The sequence below is a fragment of the Leucopleurus acutus genome (assembly GCF_964270905.1).
Source record: "Leucopleurus acutus genome assembly, chromosome: 5".
NCBI lineage: Eukaryota > Metazoa > Chordata > Mammalia > Artiodactyla > Delphinidae > Leucopleurus > Leucopleurus acutus.
In genome coordinates this window covers 120759887-120779681 of record NC_139147.1, presented here as the reverse complement: position 1 = coordinate 120779681, position 19795 = coordinate 120759887, and the positions used below count along the sequence as shown (strand labels likewise).

Below are 19795 nucleotides of genomic sequence, written 5' to 3'. Positions count from 1 at the left end.
TTACATTTAGCTGTTAAAGTTACTTGGAATTTAATTTTATGATGTTTGAGGGTATTACCTAATTTTCTTTCTTTTTCCAAATTGAAAGTCTACTGGTCCATACTATTTAATGAATAATATTCTCTTCATCCATGTCCCCAAGTTGAAATGACATTTTTTTTTGAAATGACATTTTTTATGTATTAAGTTTCTAAACATATTCATGAGTCAACTTCTGTCCTTTGTAGTAGATTTTTTTGATTGCTTTGCTTATTTCCGGGTCAATACTACACTTTTTTGGTTACTATAGCTTTATCGTATGTTTTGATACCTTATAAGGAGACATTATTTTTTAGCTGTCTGTCTCTACTTGATATGGGCTGTATGGGACTGAGTCACATGTCTTTGAATTTTAAAGATCTTTTACATAGTTTGCATCCATGTGTGTTGAATGATGCAAATGATTAAACCAGAAGCTATTGGTGCTATTGTTGCTATACTTTGTATTCTCAAGGTCTCAAAGATTGCAATGTAAAATAGCTTTTCCAGTCCTTACTTCCTATTGCAACTCAGTACCTTAATGTGTTGCTTCATAGGAATCTTCTTCTTATTATTTTGAATAAATAGTGCTTTTACGGTGTACAAAACCCAAAAGCTGCAAAAGTGAGAAATCTCTCTTTAATTCTTAAGAGGCAATCATACTACCAATTTCTTCTTCAACATCCAGAATGACAGCACACCATCTGTTCTGCACCTTGCTCTTTTTGTTTAACAATATATCTTGGAGATCATTCCATATCAGTACTTATGGTGCTGTTTCATGAGATGGCTGTGCCATGTTTTATTTAACCAGGATGGCAATTCAGTTGTTTTAATAAATATTCTTTATATGTATACAATTCTCAAGTATCTGGAATAAAAATTTTCCTTATGAAATTGGTGAGTCAAAGGGTATTTGAATTTTCAGCTTCCATTTATATCGTTAAGTTGTCCTCCAAGAAGTTTCCAGAAACTTCATGAATGAAGACCGTGATGGCATTTGCCACCAGGCTTCGGACTTGCTCAGACGTGTGCCGAGTACCAGGGAGAACACTACAGAGACGTTAGCTGGGACCCTGACAGTGAAAGGAACTCTCTGTGTGTGTGTGTGTGTGTGTGTGTGTGTATGTGAGTGTGATGTATACACGGTAAGAAGTTCAAGGAAGAACCTTAGGTGAATTAATCAGGGTCCTGTTTAAAGCTCTAATAATGAATGCAAGCATTAATGGTTTGAATAAAGCTCCTTTGTCTTCATTATTCATTAGAAACTGGCAGTAAATAATAGGTTTGAATTCCACCATCCTGATGCTGCTAATCAAAGCACAGAGCATTTCTTAAGATCATAAATTATTATTCTTCACGACAGGAGCAGAGAGGGAATTTGGTTTTATGAATTGGTAACTGGGACACTAGCTAGCCTCTATTCTGGTCTTGGTCTGATTCAGAGGGAAAGAGGCTGGTTATCACATCTTGAAGCTGGAACCCTGTCCAATTGGGCGGGACACACATTTCCTCAAACTCACAATATCATACCTACCTGGAGTCAGCTGGGATAAGTGGTCCAGTCCAGATTAAACAGCCCTCATTCTCCTTGTGGGTAATGGTTCATGATGTTCAGATGCAAAGAGATTTTTTTCCAAGCAGGAAGAAGGCTTTGCCTGTGGGCCAAGAGGCTATTTTTGGTCTGCCCTCTTAGCCAGTTGGTACTGGGTGTAGACGGTGTATCTTCCCCTACCCCCGCCCCCCGCCCCCTGCCTCATTTCCATCCAGTGGGTCATATTTCTCTCCCTTCTCTCCACTCCTTCCCTCACTAACGTTTGTCTGTTTTGGGGGGATCTTCTCCTTCCCTGATGTGTCTTTCTCCACGCAGAGGAAAAGAAACAAAACACTGAGTTCTCATCCCTCCCTTTCACATGATAAAGGCAGAAATAAGATGAATCCTGTCTCCCGCCTTTCCTTCCGTCCTTTCTCCGCTAGCACCTCCTCCCCTGTTTTGGAAGTTTCTGGTCCCCTGCAGTGTGAAAGGAGGAGGTGCTCCCTCTGCCTGACTCCGCCTTCCCTTCTCACATCCTCCCAGCCCGCTGTGCTCTCTCCACGTGTCACTGACTAGGCCAGTAGCCCCCATGGCTCTTCCTGGCCCAGAGGACCCCAGCATCGCCCTTACATCACTTTTCAGTCCCCCTTCACCTGGCACTTTGAGAGCAAGGGCTTAGCACTGCCAATTGGCATAGACAGTAGAAGATGGCTTTAAATACATAAATAAAACAATTGTGCTTTTTAACAAAATTTTATTAGGATTAAGTCAAATTAGAAAACTTCCTGCTTTGCCATTTGCCATATTTACCCGGAATGACCATGTTATACTTAGCTGAGTAGAAAACAATTTATGTCCCTGGATTCTACTGTTTGGAAAGCAAGAGAATCTGCATAGTGGCATGCCCGGCACCACCATGGTTCATGTCTAAAGCCAAATAACTGGTCAGCAAAGCCTATGTTACTTCCAAGCTTTGGGCCCCAAGAAGGTGTCATTCCTACGTACCTCCAGGCACAGACTCATCAGAGCCTGGGCACCTGTGACTGGGGTCTGCTTTTTTAGGAGTCTGATATTAACATTTGCATTTCAAGAGAAGCTGTGTTTGAGGTATCTTAATGGCTTAAAAGTTGCGCAGCTAAATTAAAAGCTATTGCGTTGGTCTCCCCGCCATGGGCCATGAGCCGTGCCTTGTAAGAATGCTCCTGATGCTGCGTCCTTGTCTTCTCCATGCGGTCTCTGCGCATCCTCAGCCCCGATCCTCTCGCTCCTGCCCCTGCACTGCTGCTGAGCTGTGAGAGTTGGAATTGGAGGACAGGTCAGGGTTCCTGTCCCGAATCCTGCTGCGTGCAGAGGAACCTGTGCTAAGGAATCTCATCACTCAGCAGACAGAGGGAGCTGCCATGGAGCCAGGAAGTGACTCAGATGCAAGCGAGGACAGGAAGGCTGAAACATGGTATGGAGAAGAGGACCCCGCTGTCCCTGGAAGGGGTCCTACCAAGGTGAAGAGTGGCACTGCATTTAGTGCGGAGTACAACAAAGCTGTCACCCACAGCTTCAAGCAACGGGAGGAGCAACTTGAAGTGAATGCGGAGAGCCGCGGGTCCCCAGGCGGCGTGGGCTCTGTGAGGCCGTCAACAGTGGTATCAAGCAAGCACTTATGTGGGCAAATATCCGTGGGTCATTTGGAGCGAGTGGGAGCCTAGGTTCTAAACATATAAAACGTCTCACTTCCTGAAGAACCGGGCATTCCCTCCAGCTTAGGAGACACACATTTAAGCTCAGAAACTCTTTTTCCGATTTTTTTTTTTTTTTTTTTTTTTTTTTTTTTTTTTTGCGGTACGCGGGCCTCTCACTGCCGTGGCCTCTCCCGTTGCGGAGCACAGGCTCCGGACGCGCAGGCTCAGCGGCCATGGCTCACGGGCCCAGCCGCTCCGCGGCATGTGGGATCTTCCCGGACCGGGGCACGAACCCGTGTCCCCTGCATCGGCAGGCGGACTCTCAACCACTGCGCCACCAGGGAAGCCCTCTTTTTCTGATTTTTAAACTCTCCTTAATGAAGGGAATAGAATCCCAAATCTGAGTGAAGGGCCCAGAGAGCTGCACACAGAAAAGAAACACCCTGCAGACACAGCACATCTGTTTCATCCTCCCAGCAGCTAGACTCCTCCCTCCCTCCCCTCTGCATCCTTCCCACCCCACCCAATTCATTAATAAAAATGGCGCTGTCAAAAACTTAAATGCAGTTGCGTAATATAGAGGGATGATAATAATTTCTCATTTCTGCAGGCACCAGAGGATACACGTGATAAGGTTTTGAATCTCTCCAATTTATGCTCTTCGTACATCTTCCAGCCTCTCCTCCACGCAGCCTCATCGGCTTGGCTTGCTCCTCAGTGATCCCTGCATTACCTGTGATTACCTCGGTGCTGTTCACGCCCATTAATTCAGCTGGGACTGACCCGGAGTTTGCTCAAGCTTGAGTCCATAGCCTCCTAGGCCAAGGTCCCCCTCATAAATGTTTTCCTTGCTTGGAGTCTGGGGTGAAGCTTTCTGGTCCAGAGCCGGCCTTGCAGGAGGGCTGCAGGGTGAGGTCGCTTGCTCCCGGTAATTCATGGCCAGTTCATCCTGGTTTACAATACATTCTACATCATCCTCTTTGAGCTGTTCCTGGTTTTGGAAAGAAAGAGAGGTCACTTCCTGATAAAAGCAGAAAACAATAGCAGTCCTACAGTGTTAGAAACGAGGATGTTTGTTTTCCTTTTTTAACTGCCCTGTCTTGTCTCAGCTGAAGTTGCTGGTATGGCAGATGTCACGTTTTCCCTCCCTGTGGGTAAGGGAACATGTGCTAATTGAGCACCTCTGTGGATAAGGAAGTTAAAATACAATGCAGTGGATTTTTTTGAATGGATACCTAATCTGGGTGAGAGGAGTTAGGAGTTTGCAGAATCCTGTGACCTCAGAGTACGGAATGATTCTCAATGTAGGTTTTGTAACACTCCTGCCTATCACAAAATTCTTAAAACTCAATGTCTGTTATATTTTCTCTAAAAAGTATATCCTCACAGCATGTTTCTTGGGATGAGGGTCACAGGGCTAAAAAGGGTTGGAAGTTACCATAGCAGATAATAGTGGAAATGAACTAGATCCGGCCACTAAAGTTTTCCTCAGACAGAGCTTCCCTTAAAGGAAGGAATTAAAATCTCAACTCTTCTTCCATTGGTTTTTGGAAGACCACACAAAATTTCCTGTAGAATGAACCCTGGCTAGGTGACCTCAGCTCAGTGGTTTCCAACTTTGGCCTGTCTTGGAATCACTTGGTGAAGCACAGATGCTGGGCCCCTGAGACCAGAGTTCTGATGTAGGGCCTGAGAACTTGCAGTTCTAACAAGTTTCCAAGTGATGCCGAGGCTGCCGGTCTGAGGACACACTTTGAGAACCGCTGGCTCAGGCTGTGGTGTCCTGAGCACGTCTGAGATCTGAGACGCCTTTTTCTCTGTTTAGACAAGGGGTCAGCCAGCTGGACAACCTCCAAGGGTGCCACAAACTCCAAGATTCTACTCCTCGCCAATCCCTGACACTCTGATTTACTGATAAGGATTCTAATTGCTTCTCAGCATTTTTGATTCCACCCCCTTGAGCTATAAAGCACAGGCCTGATATTCTAAATCTCAAAACACAGCACTTTGTGAGGGCACATGCCTTCTTTTATATTTTCTAAATTCATCTTATGGTTAAAAATATTGGTCACAATAAAAAATTTGCATTTCTTAAAAGAAGAATGAGCCCACATTAGCAACAACTGAAAAGAGAAGAGAGATGATTCTTGGTGCCGTGAATTTTAAAAACGCTTCCTCCTCATGCTGGGAAGGAATAGCTCTGAGGTTCCCGGGCTCATCAGTATTCACCATGCCTGTCCCTCTCGGGATATTTACTCACCCCATAGGCCTGAGGACTGGTGAGCAGTCTGGAAATTGGGCCGCACCATTCAGGTAATGTTGTGGTCAGCGGAGGACCAGAGTGGGTTAAAATTGGTTTCAGATATCTGCGAGGCCTGTTAGGGAATACTTGCCAAGAGGAAGCCAGGATTTAGTTTCTTACACAGCACAAACATTTGCATGCCGCGAAAGAGACAGTTATTTTTACATTTAAATCGCCTACTCCCTCATTTAGGAGGTAATTTGGCCCGCAGAAATGGCTAGTTATACTCTTTGCTCCACACACGTTCCCAGCCCTCCTCGTGGTCTTTAATGATGGAGAAATGGCGCGTCGACCTGAATGACTTGAATAGCAGCATACGAGACTGTGTTTTCCTAAAACCGCACACACATCTTAAACCAGAGGTAATTGTCACAAAGAAGCAAGAGGTATTTCATAAAACGTTCACTCATTCTAGGACTGGGTGGTGAACAGAGATTGTTTACCAAAATACTTTATTTTCACTATTCAACACAGTCACTTTATACTTCATACATCAATGCATCTCCATACGAAATAATGTAACTAAGCTGGAACCGGGTTTATTTTACTGTCTAGCACCTGTCTTTCCCCCCTCTTCATCCCAAAGTGCTCTAACAAGTTAAAAGTAAAACCTGTTCATCTAAAGCCGTGATGCTTCCCTCCAATCTAGCAATAATGAAATCCCTAGAGGCTGCCTCAGGTCGCCTTATTTATTTATTTATTTTCCTCCAAGAAAAGTAGTGAAATTATTTCATCATTCTATCAGAAACAGCTTTTAAGCTTTGTATTATTTCCTCTTCTGGAGAATAGGTCACCTCATCAACTTTCTGAAATGCTCTAATAAATAGGGAAAGGGAAAACAAAATGGAAGGCGGTTACCATCGGCTTGTGAGGACGTACAGTCACCCCCAAGCACTGAAGACAAGAGGTAATCTAGGCGATGGCTCTACTGCAGCCCACCCACCGCTGGACGGTGACAACATTCTGTCATGCCTGGGATGCTCTGAGAGTGTGGGACAGAGGGAGGATGCAGCCCACATGGGCCAGGAATCTGGTTGCCTCTGGCTTCAAATCATTCACCACCACAGTGGGGACAAAGCAGGTGAGGCTCACGAACACAGCCTAGTTATGACGTGAGGAGAGCGACTGAAAAGATGCTTAAGAGGGTCTGTAATTGCAACTGCGAACAGAAAACTTGACGACTCTTTTCAGATGAGCAGCTGTTGCGCTCAGTTAAGGACCGGGAAGATATTAAAGCTCAGAGCCTGGCATTCTCTGCAACATCTTGTAAGTCTATCTACAACTCTGGAAAGTCCTTGATGATTTGCCATTAATTTTTATTACAGAGTGTTATTACCTTCATTTTATGGATGAAAGAATTGAAGCCTAGAGATATGATGATTTTAAATAATCCGGAGGCTCGCTTTGCTATTTGAATCCACCACTGTCATCCCCTAGTGAAAGGTAATTTATCAGAGCACAATCGTGCATGTGACCAGCTGGTTCTCTAGAGAGAAAAGCTTGCAGACAGCACCCCTGCTGGTGAGCTGCAGACCCTCTCAGGCAGGGGGCATGTGGTCTTACTAGGTTTTATGGTGTGCATAGGTCAGGGAAATTTTTTTTTTTTTTTTTTTTTTTTAGGGAGGTGAGGTGGACGATATATATATATATATATATATATATATATATATATATATATATATACAACTGAAGTATAAATCAAAGAAAATCCAGCCAATTTTATTTCCAGATGGAAAAGTGACAGCAAGTAAGCAACATTTTTAGCAATGTTGTGTAAATAAAAATGAGGTCTGTTGTTTAAGAGAGGCCTAAGCAACTTCCATTGTTTGAGGTTCTCAATATAATGAAAAATCACAATGCCAAAATCATGTTACAAAAGGAAAACACAAATTTAAACTTGCACAAGGCACATTTTCTTCTTTTCATCCTGATGAGGTATCTCTTCAACTTTATGTGTCTTGCTATTGGAGCTAACACTTAATGACTTCCTTTGTAGCTTTTTGTGACTGTGAGGCCTGGACCAAATGGGCTACCATCTGGCCCCTCTGGACAAGCGCTGGGATTTTTGACTCAGAAGACTTGGGCACAGCTGCCAGCTCTGCCCCTTCACTGACTCTATGACCTGTGGTCTAGTGATTGACCCCTGTGAGCCTCAAGCATTGCCATGGATATTAACTGAAATAACATGGAAAAGAGGTGTTACACTTTCACATGCCATTCAAATGCTATTTTATTTAAAAACATTATTTTCTAAGCAATACTTTCTGGAGACAGTGGTGTGTCAATTATTGTGCAAATAACAGAGAGGAAATGATATGAGGGTAGAGGTGAGAGAGCGGCACTCCTGGCATTTGCTGCGGCATTGGGAGTCACAGGCTAGTTAGTGGTTGGAAGATTTGAGCTGCTCCTACACCAAAAATAGCTATTTGGGTTAAACATTGTTGTATGGGGGGGTTGGCGTCAGGTAGTAGGTGAGAGGTGGGAGAATTTGCTGACATAAGACTCTTCTAGGAAACTCATGATGCCATTCTGGCTGTGCTGGAGTCTCAGTAGCAGCAAGTCAAAGGAAGGACACATACACCGCGTGGCAAAAGTGAACGGAACATGTTATCACCATCCGCGGACACGGCAGATATGGACCAGTGTCTACGTTCTCCAACGTCTTGGTTTGCCCAATGCTTGCCATATATAATGTGCTCAGTGGATGTTTGTTGAATTTATAGTTTAGGAAAATATTCAGGGGTATTATGAGTGATGGAGGTGGATTCTGGGTAACTGTGTCAAGGGAAGAATGAAGGGAGCAGATTGCAGCCAACAAATGAGGATTTCCTGAGGATAAAAGCCTAAGGAAGGTCAAGTCAGAGATGGATCTCTTGGGCCTAGGTTATTAGAGAAAGGGGACCATGTGGTAATGGCATAAAATAAAGTGGTTAGAAAACAACTTTGTGCTTCACTCATTCAATCATTCATTTGTTCCTTCATATACTCACACATTTTTATGTTATGCGCTAAACTACTGAAGTACCCGCACAAGGAAATTAACAATTACATTACAGAATGGAAAGCTCCCTTGTCTCTAGACGGTGGTCTTCTTGAGGGCAGGGCTGTCCCCTTCAGCTGGATACAATGCTCGGCACATTTTAGATGTTCAAGAAATAGTTGTTGAATTAATGATGAAAACAGGCTCAAAGAGAGTAAAAGAATTGCTCAGTGGAACACAGCCAGTTAGTTATTGGCAGAGCTGGGCCCGAGACCCCAGACATTTCCACCACATTGGGCACCTTCCTGCTGGTATAGAGACACTGAGTAACAAGTCTCATCTAATTGGATAACTTATTTGGAATTGGGGACTCAGTGACTTTCTGAGTTCTTCATTGCTGAGCAGTATCTGGAAAGTGGCTGGATCTCCAGGATTACCTGAATTATTAAAAAGTAAAAAAACTCTTTTGATCTACAGGAAACCCCAACTGCGGATTTTGCAAAATGTGTTATTTTTCTTATCAGGTTCTAGTATATGTTCGGAGAGAGAGAGATTCCCCATTGGGTATTTCTGGTATAGCTAGTTTTGCTTTTCTAATAAGCTCAAAATGCATTGAGATGAAATGTTAAGCTCTGGGGGGGGGGGGGGAAACAATGACTTTTCTCATCTTTAAAGGGCATAAGTTTGGGAAGAGCAGTCTGTTTCAGGAGATGTAAGTAAAAGTTGGAACTCTACCTGGAATTTAACATGTGTGAAATAGGAAAGACAATTAACTCAGGCCAAAGGAGAAAATGCATCTGCTATCAGCAGGTCCAGAGCTAAATTTAGTATTTAACTGAACCAACATCCAAAATAGTGGTGACATTGATTTCTCTCTTTTGTTAGTTTCTGTTTTGATTATTCTAAGTCCTCATGTTTTGTCCCTTGTAAGTTGCCAAAACCAATGGATGCACAGCTTGCTCCTGCCTATGCCTCTCATAACACGGTCCTACATAGATTGGTCAGATGCAGAAACCCCAAGCAAAGATCCAGCTCCACAAAAAAATCTGCCCCTTTGAAGGGAGTAAGCCCCATTGCCCTGTACTATGGACTGAAAGTTTGTGTTCTCCCAAAATTCACATGTTGAAGCCCTGACCCCCACTGTGATGGTATTTGGAGATGGCACCTTTGGGAGGTAATTAGGGTTAGATGAGATCATGAGGGTGGGGCCTTCCTGAGGGGATTAGTGTCCTTATAAGAAGAGAATCCAGAGAGTTTGCTCTCTCTCTCTCCACATGTCCACAAAGGGGTCATGTGAACACACAGTGAGGTGGTGCCTGTTTGCAAGCCTGGAAGAGAGTTCTCACCAGAACCTGACCGTGCTGGCACCCTAAGCTCAGACTTCCAGTCCCCAGAACTGTGATAAAATAAGTTTCTGTTGTTTAAGCCAGCATTTTATGGTATTTTGTTATGGCAGCCTGAGAAGACTAACATGCCCCTGTTTCTGGACTTCTTGAAAAGTCTTTGATTTCAGAACCCTGAAGAGCTATGTTCTATCTTGGCTTTCTCTAAACATGCCTCATCGTGAAGACCATCTTGGCATTTGTTAAAAATTCAGATGTTCAAGTCTTGCCCTGGAGATTTTGATTTGGCAGGTCTGGGAATTGCCTGGGACTCTGAATTTTCAATGGCCCAGGCAACTGATGATCAGGCAAGTATGGAACACAGTGGTCTCTCTCCAGAGTATTGCCCTCCATATGAGATTTAGATCTTAAATAGGAAGAAAAAGAACATGGCCTCTTATGTCCATAAAGCCATCATTTTTAGGGTGAGCATAGGTATAAGATAAGCCCATTTTGCCCAGAACCCAGACCTGACTAAAGCCAATTGTTTCAACTTGTCCCTGGGGGATGGGTCAGCAACTTGGCTCAACAAGATACAGTCCTGATGATGTTACACCTGAGAGTGGAATAATGAAGCATCTTGGCTTGTGTAGGAAGACTTTGTGCCTATTGGGAGCATTTGCATGTGTTTGTATGTATAAGCTTGATAAATGGTCTTGTTATCAGGAAAAAATTCTTGTTAATTCAGAGGTGTGTAGAGAAGGAAAGCACATTTATCTTTTTAGGAATACACCCTGCATCTTTTTATTTATAAGACATTTCTCTATACCTTATTTTCTCTTTACAACTGTAGGTGGGTACTATAGTTCCATTTTAAAGATCAAGAAATGTGTAATCAGATGGCTTTTCGATTCTCTTCTAAACTATCTTTACCTCCCTTTCCAGAGCGCATTTAACTTCCAGGGCTGACTTGCTACCAGAGATGGTCAGGGATCAATGGCAGGTGAGTAGGGAAGGGTAAGTGCATCCCAGAGTGGGAGCTGACCTTGCCCTCCAAGCCCATATGTTACTGCAGGAAACCAGGTCCCATTTGCTATGGACTTGCTGAGTCCCCACGCTGGTATTTACTCAGCATCCATGAACAGATCAAGTAGAGGATAGCCCCAAATTGTACACACCCCATCATTCTTTGATTCCAATATACAAATCACACCCTTTATGCTTTATTTCACAGGAAATGTGGGCTACTAAATTGAATTGAGTGTGTTCTCCTTCTTCCTTAGGATATGTTGGATTCTGTAATTTGACACACTGTCTTGCCATCTTGCTTAAGTATGTGATGAAAAATTTTGCTGAGGTGTATTTGGGGTTCAGGTTGGAGGAAGGCTTTAAGAGTCCAACCAAAAGCCCTCTTCTTTAAGCTGTTTTATCACTCTGTTCTCTCTACCTTGAGGGAGGACTTCCCATTCTGCACTGGCACACACAGAGAACGTAGAGGTGTGGTCCTGTCTTTGCAGCAGCCACTCTATTTCAAGAACAAGCTATCAAGAATATACAATGGAATATTACTCAGCCATAAAAAAGTACGAAATTGCATCATTTGTAGTGATGTGGAAGAATCTAGAGTCTGTTATACAGAGTGAAGTAAGTCAGAAAGAGAAAAACAAATATCGTATATTAACGCATACATATGGAATCTAGAAAAATGGTACTGATGAACATATTTGCAGGCCAGAAAAGAGACACAGATGTAGAGAACGGACTTGTGGACACAGGGGGAAAGGGGAGGGTGGGACGAAGTGAGAGAGTAGCACTGACATATATACACTACCATTTGTAAAATAGATAGCTAGTGGGAAGCTGTTGTATAGCACAGGGAGCTCAGCTTGGTGCTCTGTGATGACCTAGAGGGGTGGGACGGGGGGGGGGGTGGCAGGGAGGCTCAAGAGGGAGGGGATATATATATACACATGGCTGATTCACTTCGTTCTACAGCAGAAACTAATACAACATGGTAAAGCAATTATACTTCAATTTAGAAAAAAAAAGAAAAACAAGGAAAAGGCAGAAACCCGCTATTCACATACAAGGGTGAACATGTGTTCCTTTTTGGTTGACTATCCTAACCTTTACCATTTTAAAGGAAATTGCCCTGGACAAGTGCTAGGGCAGAAAGGAAGCCCGAATAAACACCCTGAGGGGTAAGCAGAACTGCCTGGAATAAGATAGCAAGGAGTGACTGCAAGCCCCTTCAGCCTGGTCTCTGAGCTCTGCTACTCACATGTCTGTTTGGAGAATGGCTCTCCCTTCAAGGCCAGGCTGGTTTGTCCCTTCCTCCCAACAGCCATCTTAGATCTGCCACACTGAACTGCTTCAGCTCCATGGCAGATCCGGAGCAACATGTATAATACATACCTGCCTGACAGCATTTATCACATTGTCTTAAAGCTGATTGTTTACATCTCCATCTTCCTCTTTAGACTCTAAGCTCCTTGAGGGAGCTTATAAAATAAAATCTTTTTATTGTAAAATGAAAAAGTGATACACCAAACATCATAAATCTAATGTGTATCTTAATGGATCATTATAAGGCATGGAAACCTTCCAGATTCCAGGAAACGGAACTATGTCACCTACCCTTGAAGCCCTTTTCAGGTGTCTCATCCTACTCAAAACTTCTTCCTCTCTCCAAAAGTAACTACTATCCTGATTTTTATACAAGTCACTTCCTTGAGTTTTTAGTTACAGTTTTGTCACTTAAATGTACATTCTGGCACACTACAGTTTGGTCTTGCCTATTTTTAAAAATGTGTTATGTCTTTTAATCTATAGATTCCTCTTCCATCCTTTTCTTTATAATTTATTTGCTGAAGAACCTGGGCCATTGGACCTGTGGAGTTTCCCATGGTCTGAATTGCTGATTGCAAACTCATGTGCAGCCCAGCATGTTCCTCTGCCCTTCGTATCTCCTGCAAATGGCCAGCTGGATCCAGAGACTGGATCAGATTCAGGCTTTATTCTACCCCTTCGGCAAGACTAAAGAAGGCACATCATATCTGGTTGTCTCTCTTTGTGTGATTTTAGCAGCCACTGATGTGTAATAACTATATCTATTTGCTCACTGGGGTGTGCAAACAGTGAAATTCTAATTTTATCTTTTTATTATTTTATTAGGTAGAATACTTTTATAAAGAGACACTTTTCATTTGTCCTATTGGGATATTCAGTGGAATAGTCAATACAGGAAGGGCAAGATAAATGTTTGATTTATTCCCTCTATTTACTAGTTTTCCAGATAATGATTGGTTATGACCCTCTGAAAATGACTGATTCTTTGTTTAAATATCACCATAAAGTAATGGTGAATTTAAATGAATTTGATTGCAATTTTTATCACTGTTGAAGCTCAAACTGAAGCTCTTTGGTCAATGGGAATCTTCAGATCGGCTTCTGAGTCCTATTGACATGATGCCAGTATCTTTGATAGCTTCCTTGTCATCTGCATGGCAAGTTGTAGGTTCATCTTATACATTTCTGTTTCAGACCTCAAAGAAGCTATTTCTCCAAACTTCTCTGAGTTTTTTTTTCCAGTGAGAAAGGGTACTTTAACAGCACAACCTGGGCACCAAAGGTTGCAATATAAAATGGGGTGCTGGCAAATGTATAACAACTGACTCTCATAAAAAAAGGGCAGATTTGTAGCATTTCCTAATTTTCATGGTGTAAATACTCCCATTATGGCTGATTCCAATATACCAACATGGAGTCATTAAATGTGGAGTTGGGACAAATGTGTACAATCTGTTCTTACCAGCTCTTGTAAACCAGCTTCACCACACCACTGATTATATATCTCATGAGTTCCTATGGATACTTCCAATTCAAGTTCAAGAACTTCTGATTCTCAAGGACATAGAGGATGATAGAATTAGAATACTCCACAATGACTCATTTGTTTTATTCGTAGTATTATACTCATAATATTATAACTCATAATATTATATATACTCCGTAGTATATATAATCATAATATACTACCACTGTAATAATTACATCATATATTAAAAATGTTTGCTTATCCTTCCTCCATTCTTCTCATTAAAAAAAGAAAATCTATAGTAGAACTATTCATAGTTGTACTATATTTACATTGTCAGAATATATAACCATTACATTCTATACTCTCTCTCAGCCCTCATGTAATCTTAGCACTACAGGTAACTGTACATTTAATGTTCACCTTCAGGCCTTATGTCAATGTCTTTCTAGTCATTTTGATTCTTTGAAGCTTGTTCTTTAGTAGATTCCTTAGGAAGGACTCATGGAAACATTCGCTGAGTTCTCGAATATTGATAAGAGTTAGTGCCCTTTATATATTGAAACTGTTTTTCTGGAAATAAAATTGTTGGCTTATACTTTCTTTATTTGATTACTTAAATATGTTTCTATTTTCTTTTAACATAAGGAGTTGCTCCTGAAAAGTCTAATGAAAATATAATTTTCTCTCCCTTATAAATCACATTTTTTTCTCTAAATGTCTGAAGGAGTTTTAAAAATTTTTCATTAATTTCACTAATTTTTTTCTGATGTTTGCTGTTCCTAGTTGATAGTCTCAGGTACATGGTGTGCTCTTTCAATGTGTAGTTCCCAATGTGTTAAATGTGTGTGTTGTATTTCAGGGAAGTTCTCTTGAGCTAGGACTTGTTCTGTTTCCTTGCTTTGCTCTTTTTTCAGGGATTCCCGTTTTCTAGATGTTCAATCTCCTGTGCCTATCTTCAATATTTGTCACTTTCTCTTGCATCTTTTTAATCTTTTTCTTCATTTATTTTTGACTTAAAAACTTCTCTTTCTTTTCACTTGCATTTTCTCTTAAGGTATTATCCATTGTGTTTATTTGCTTTTGTAGTCTTTCTAATTTACTATTCATTTCTGAAATAATTAAAAGAAATTTTTAATTGTTTCCAGAGCTTTTTTCTAATTCTGATTTATTTCGTTCTTTCATAGCTCGTATCACTTTTTTAAGGTCTTTTAACTTGCTTTAATATAGCGTGTTATAGTTTTGATTTATTTATGGGCACATCTTTCTGGCATGTTTTCATTATTTGTAGAGATGTTTTTCTGCTCCTCATCTTCTTATTTGTTTTTTTTTCCTTATAATAAGTCTCTATGGGATTTGACTTCTATTCTTTTCTGTTGTTCGTTCTTATGTAAAATTAGTTTTCCTAAAGTTATAGAATAAGGTAGGGCTCAGGAAAGCTGTTCTGACTTCACAGGGTTCCCTCTTCTGTTGTTTTTATATAGTGGTAAACATGGTGGCTTGCATTCTGAGATTTCCTGCCCTGTTTCCTGTGCCCACCGCACTTCCCCCCACCCCCAACTGATCTGGACCTTGTCTTTCCTTTATCACTGTTGTCTCTATGCAGCTCAATTTTAACTCCACTCTAAGGCCATTTCTCCTGAGTGTAGGGCCTGACCTTGAAGGGAGACTTCTGAAAAAATGCCCGTGTGCTCATCACTTGTGTACAATTTTGAGAGCTCTCAGGGGTCTCAACAGCCCATTCAGTCCTTCTTCCTGGGACCTTCCACTTATTCCTCTTAGAGAAAACTACATCCCCCACTCCCTGCCCCAACACCAGGTTTAGGGATGTTTATCAAATTGGTCCAACTATACTTTCCAGGAAATACTATTGGCCATTCAGTTCTCCTGATTTCAGATGTTACCTCAGATGTTACCCTATTGCTTCCTTTTTCCTCCTGAATGGACACTTGTACTATTGGTAGTTTGTTTCCCCTCACTTTTAATTTGGAGTTTGTGAGAAAACTTGCCCCTAGTTTTGCTGTAAATGTGTCCATGGATTTTGGTTTTGTTACCTAATTGTTCTGCCTATTTTTTTTTTAAACTTAAAATTTTTTTACTTACTTTTTAAAATTGTTCTGCCTTTTTTTTTTTTTTTTCAGTACGCGGGCCTCTCTCTCACTGTTGTGGCCTCTCCCGTTGCGGAGCACAGGCTCCGGACGCGCAGGCTCAGCGGTCATGGCTCACGGGCCCAGCCGCTCTGCAGCACGTGGGATCTTCCCGGACCGTGGCACGAACCCGTGTCCCCTGCATCGGCAGGCGGACTCTCAACTACTGCACCACCAGGGAAGCCGTGTTCTGCCTATTTTTATGTAGGGGTTTGGAGAGATTGAGAGACTGCTGTTGATGCCACTGCCATCTTCCCAGAATCCTCCAGGACTGAATTTTATTTGATCTTCTATCTTTGGTGATTAGTATCTAGCACATTACTAATGAATGGGGATGTGGTCTAGTTAGATTTGTAAATTGTGCTCTGTCTGAATTGCCTAAGCTAACTGGGGACTGTCCATAATTCAACCAATGTGGCTTAGATTTATCGATATGGACTTCCTATGTCACAGCCAGATGAGCTGATGGTACCTGGAGCCATAATTCCGAACCTTCCCTGGCCTTGGACTGGCATCTCTGAAAGAATGCCTGTGTGCTCATCATTTGCGTAAAATTTCGTGTGACATTTCAGAGAGCTCCCAGATGCCTTGAAATGCATCCATGTTCCCCTAGAGGTCCTGAGCTAGGAAACTCTGGTGATTAAGTATTAAGGACAAGGGCCGACTAAAGGCCGATAAAATGATGTGCTTGCTATCTTATTTGTACCGGGAGTTGGTTTTATCAGCGATATCTATAGGATCTAACTATCAAATGTTAATTCTGTTGGGCTTCTCGGTTCCAGATAGACAATCCAGGGACGGAGAAAGGGCAGTGGAGTTTGTTGAAAGGTTAAAGGAAAGAAGACAGTTGTAGGATACCAAAGCAGCCAGTGTAAGTAGGGCAAGTGGACAGGAGATAAACAGGGGGAAATATTGGAATCATGAAGCTGGAGGAAACCTGAGAGTTCATCTGATCCACAGCCTTGGATCTAAATACAAAAGAAAGTCTAAACCTGGGTTTTTTCCAAGTGTGGTCACCTGCTCATCTGCGTCAGAATCATTGTGGCTTCCTAAAATGCAGATTTCCAGGCCCTTGACCCTGACCCCCTTAGGTGGGGGCCTAGCGATCTGCATATTAAGAACTCCCTGAAAACCACTGGTCTAAATGATGCAGAGCAGAACGGCATCCTGTCTCTTGAAGAACTCTGGATGTGGAGGTACAATATCTATGAGCTGCACAGTGCAATAATAACCATGATGACAATAGTATTACTTTCACTCTTACCACCATTGCTTCTCCTCCTACTACTGTGGCCTTAACATTTTTCCCTTTGGGCACAGGATGGGCTCACAGATTTCCAGGAATCTTTGCTGCCTATCAGACGCAGGTAAATCCATTTGCACCATATGGGAGGTTGCATCTGGCTCATTGTTTCGAGAGAAGACAGTTCTGGAGAAGAACGCTGCTGACACTCACGTGGAGTGGGTCTTGGCTTTTCGTGGCCTTCTGGTTGTTAGGGGAAGTGCTGCCCCGGACCGGGGCATGAACCCATGTCCCCTGCATCGGCAGGCGGACTCTCAACCACTGCACCATACTTTTTTAAGCACAGGTCTGGCCACATAATAAGCACTCAGCAAACATGAGTTAACGTTATTATTATTTTCACTGTGTCCTTTGAGGAGCTGTATGTATTAGAAACATATTCCAAATATCCCCAAGTCAATTTACTCATGAAAACCCCTCCCTGTGCCCCGAGGATTTCCTAATATTTCTTCTGCTGGCTGCTGGAGCCCAGAGGAAGGTACTGCAAAGTTTCTCTCAGAAGATTCCCTTCTGTTCTTGGAGCTGTGCCCCACGTGTTGGTGCCCAGGGAGGATCTGCTCACTGTTTCATGTCAGCAGGGTTTCAATGGAGCACTTACATTCCAAGGCTCCTGACACAGGAACGACCTGTCTCCACGGGAGTGAGGCATTCGCTCAGAAGGGGGGTGTTTTCATGTTGGGCATCGGGTTTTTAAGGTCGCCCTAGAGCAGCCCTTTCTCATCATTGTATTTGTTTCTCTGGGCTCTGGTTGTCCTTGAGGCCAATCCAACTTTCCTATACCCTGAAGACACTGTCTCTTCCTGGCCATTTATCGAACTCCTTACTATTGAGAAAGACAAATCTCTGTCGCACTGTCGCTCTCTCACACACACACACACACACACACACACACACACACACCAGCAACGCTGACTGCTGTAACCCACTGAGTTAGTTACGCATATGGGAATCAGGGTATGTGACACTGGGTTATTTGAAGCTATGGAATGAAGCCCCATTCAGGACACATTAGAAACTCCTTTTCCTATGACTGAGAGGACATAAGAGGAGAGCCCTTTGTTGTTACAGGGTCACAAGTCATAAATAATCTCATTCTGCTCTCCAGGCACATTCTTCTCTCAGATGCAGTCACTTTCAAACATTTTTCCCCTCTAACCCCTACCTGGAAATACATTTTATAATTGCTTCTCAGTATGTGTCCTAACATCTGCCGAGTCATAAAAGTAAAAATACTGCTGTGATGCACTTGGGTCTATTCCTATTTTTATTCTTTGTCCTATTCTCCATCTTATCCTATCCTACCCTATCCTATCCTACCCTACTCTATCCTATCCTATCCCATCCCATTCCGTCTGTCTTCTATATATCTTTCTCCTGAGCATTGCTAGGATTCACCAATATCTAGGTCTCCTCGTCTTTCAGGTACATCAGCATCTTTGAAGAAGTTGCCTCGGCTTCCTTGAAGTAGGTGGGGCTATATCACTAATTCTGGCCCATGTGCTGTGGTCACGGTGACTAGTGTCACTTCTACGCTGAAACATCGGAAGCCAGCAAACCTCCAGCTCACTCTTTCCCTGATACAGTGGTCCCAGGAGGCCTCAGGTTGAGGTGGTGGAGCCACAGATCAAAGCTGCCTGCATCGCTGAGTTGCCTCATGGAGGTCTGTTGCCCTAGAGGGTCACCTGCATCCTTAGCAGCCTTTAAGTAAGAGAGAAATAAACATGTTTGTTGGGCCACTGAGATTTGGGAAGTGTCTGTTACCACAGGATAGTCTATCCTATTTTAATATGTATTCTCGTGTATTTCTTTCTTTCTTTTTTTTAAGAAATGCTGGTCCTGGGTTACTGAAACGATTCCATGACCCACAATGGGTAGCCTCCTACAATTTGCAAATCTTTTTTTCAAAGCATCTGCCACATCGACAGCCCCAAAGTTTAGGTAGAGAGAGAACGCCACAGAGGAGGGCAAGCACATACCAGTACCGTCTCTCTTCAGGGTTCCAAATACTGGGGATTGGTTGACTTAAGGACTACTTGGTTGTGTGACTTGGGACCTAGAGAGTTAGGTTACAATAGTTTTGGTGGGGAGGCACCAGGGACTAGTTCCAAAGGTGACTGAGTAGTGCATTTACCCTTTCTGTGGGACTTTTTTTTGCCTTTTGGATGTACGTGGATCCAGATTCAGGCCTCATATATATTGCATTTTATCAATAGTCCTATGTGCGCTGAGAACCCAAATAAGCAGTGTATCCTGCTTATTATTAAAAGAACTTGGAGTACAATCGTGTGACTGCTGCTACTGTACTGTCAAGTGGTGAGATCAGAGGCCTCCATCATGGCTGTGTCCTTGACTAGATACTTGAATTTCATTATCCTCTGTTGATCCTACTTACTTTCCCAACCCTATTCCCCATACTTTTCCACAATCCTTAGTTTCTGATAAAGGTAGTTGGGCACTGATTCCTGTTTACGTATCACTGTCTCTCTGGGCCTTTGCATATGCCGTTCCCTCCATTTAAACAGCTTTTCTTTTCACCTTGGCACTTGGAAATCCTACATCCTTTCAGACACAGCTCAACTGTCACCATCTCTGAAATCCCATTGATCTTTATTTACTCCTCTTCTAGGACTTACCACTCTCTACCTTATGATGATTAAAGTTCAATTCTCCTCCCGCCATCCTACCTTGAGCCAGAG

The 19795-nt window shown here is 42.6% G+C and overlaps 1 protein-coding gene across 2 annotated transcripts in view; it reads right to left on the bottom strand.

Moving 5' to 3' along the window:
• Window positions 1-3991: 3991 nt before the first annotated feature.
• Window positions 3992-19795, bottom strand: part of SLC9A9 (solute carrier family 9 member A9) — a gene marked incomplete at both ends in the record, with an annotated part of 539820 nt that continues 524016 nt past the window's right edge. For both annotated transcript variants that reach the window (XM_082840556.1, XM_082840557.1), the window contains 2 exons: window positions 3992-4219; window positions 5489-5594. In XM_082840556.1, the coding sequence (XP_082696682.1) occupies window positions 3992-4219; window positions 5489-5594 (334 nt within the window). The remainder of the gene's footprint in view (window positions 4220-5488; window positions 5595-19795) is intronic.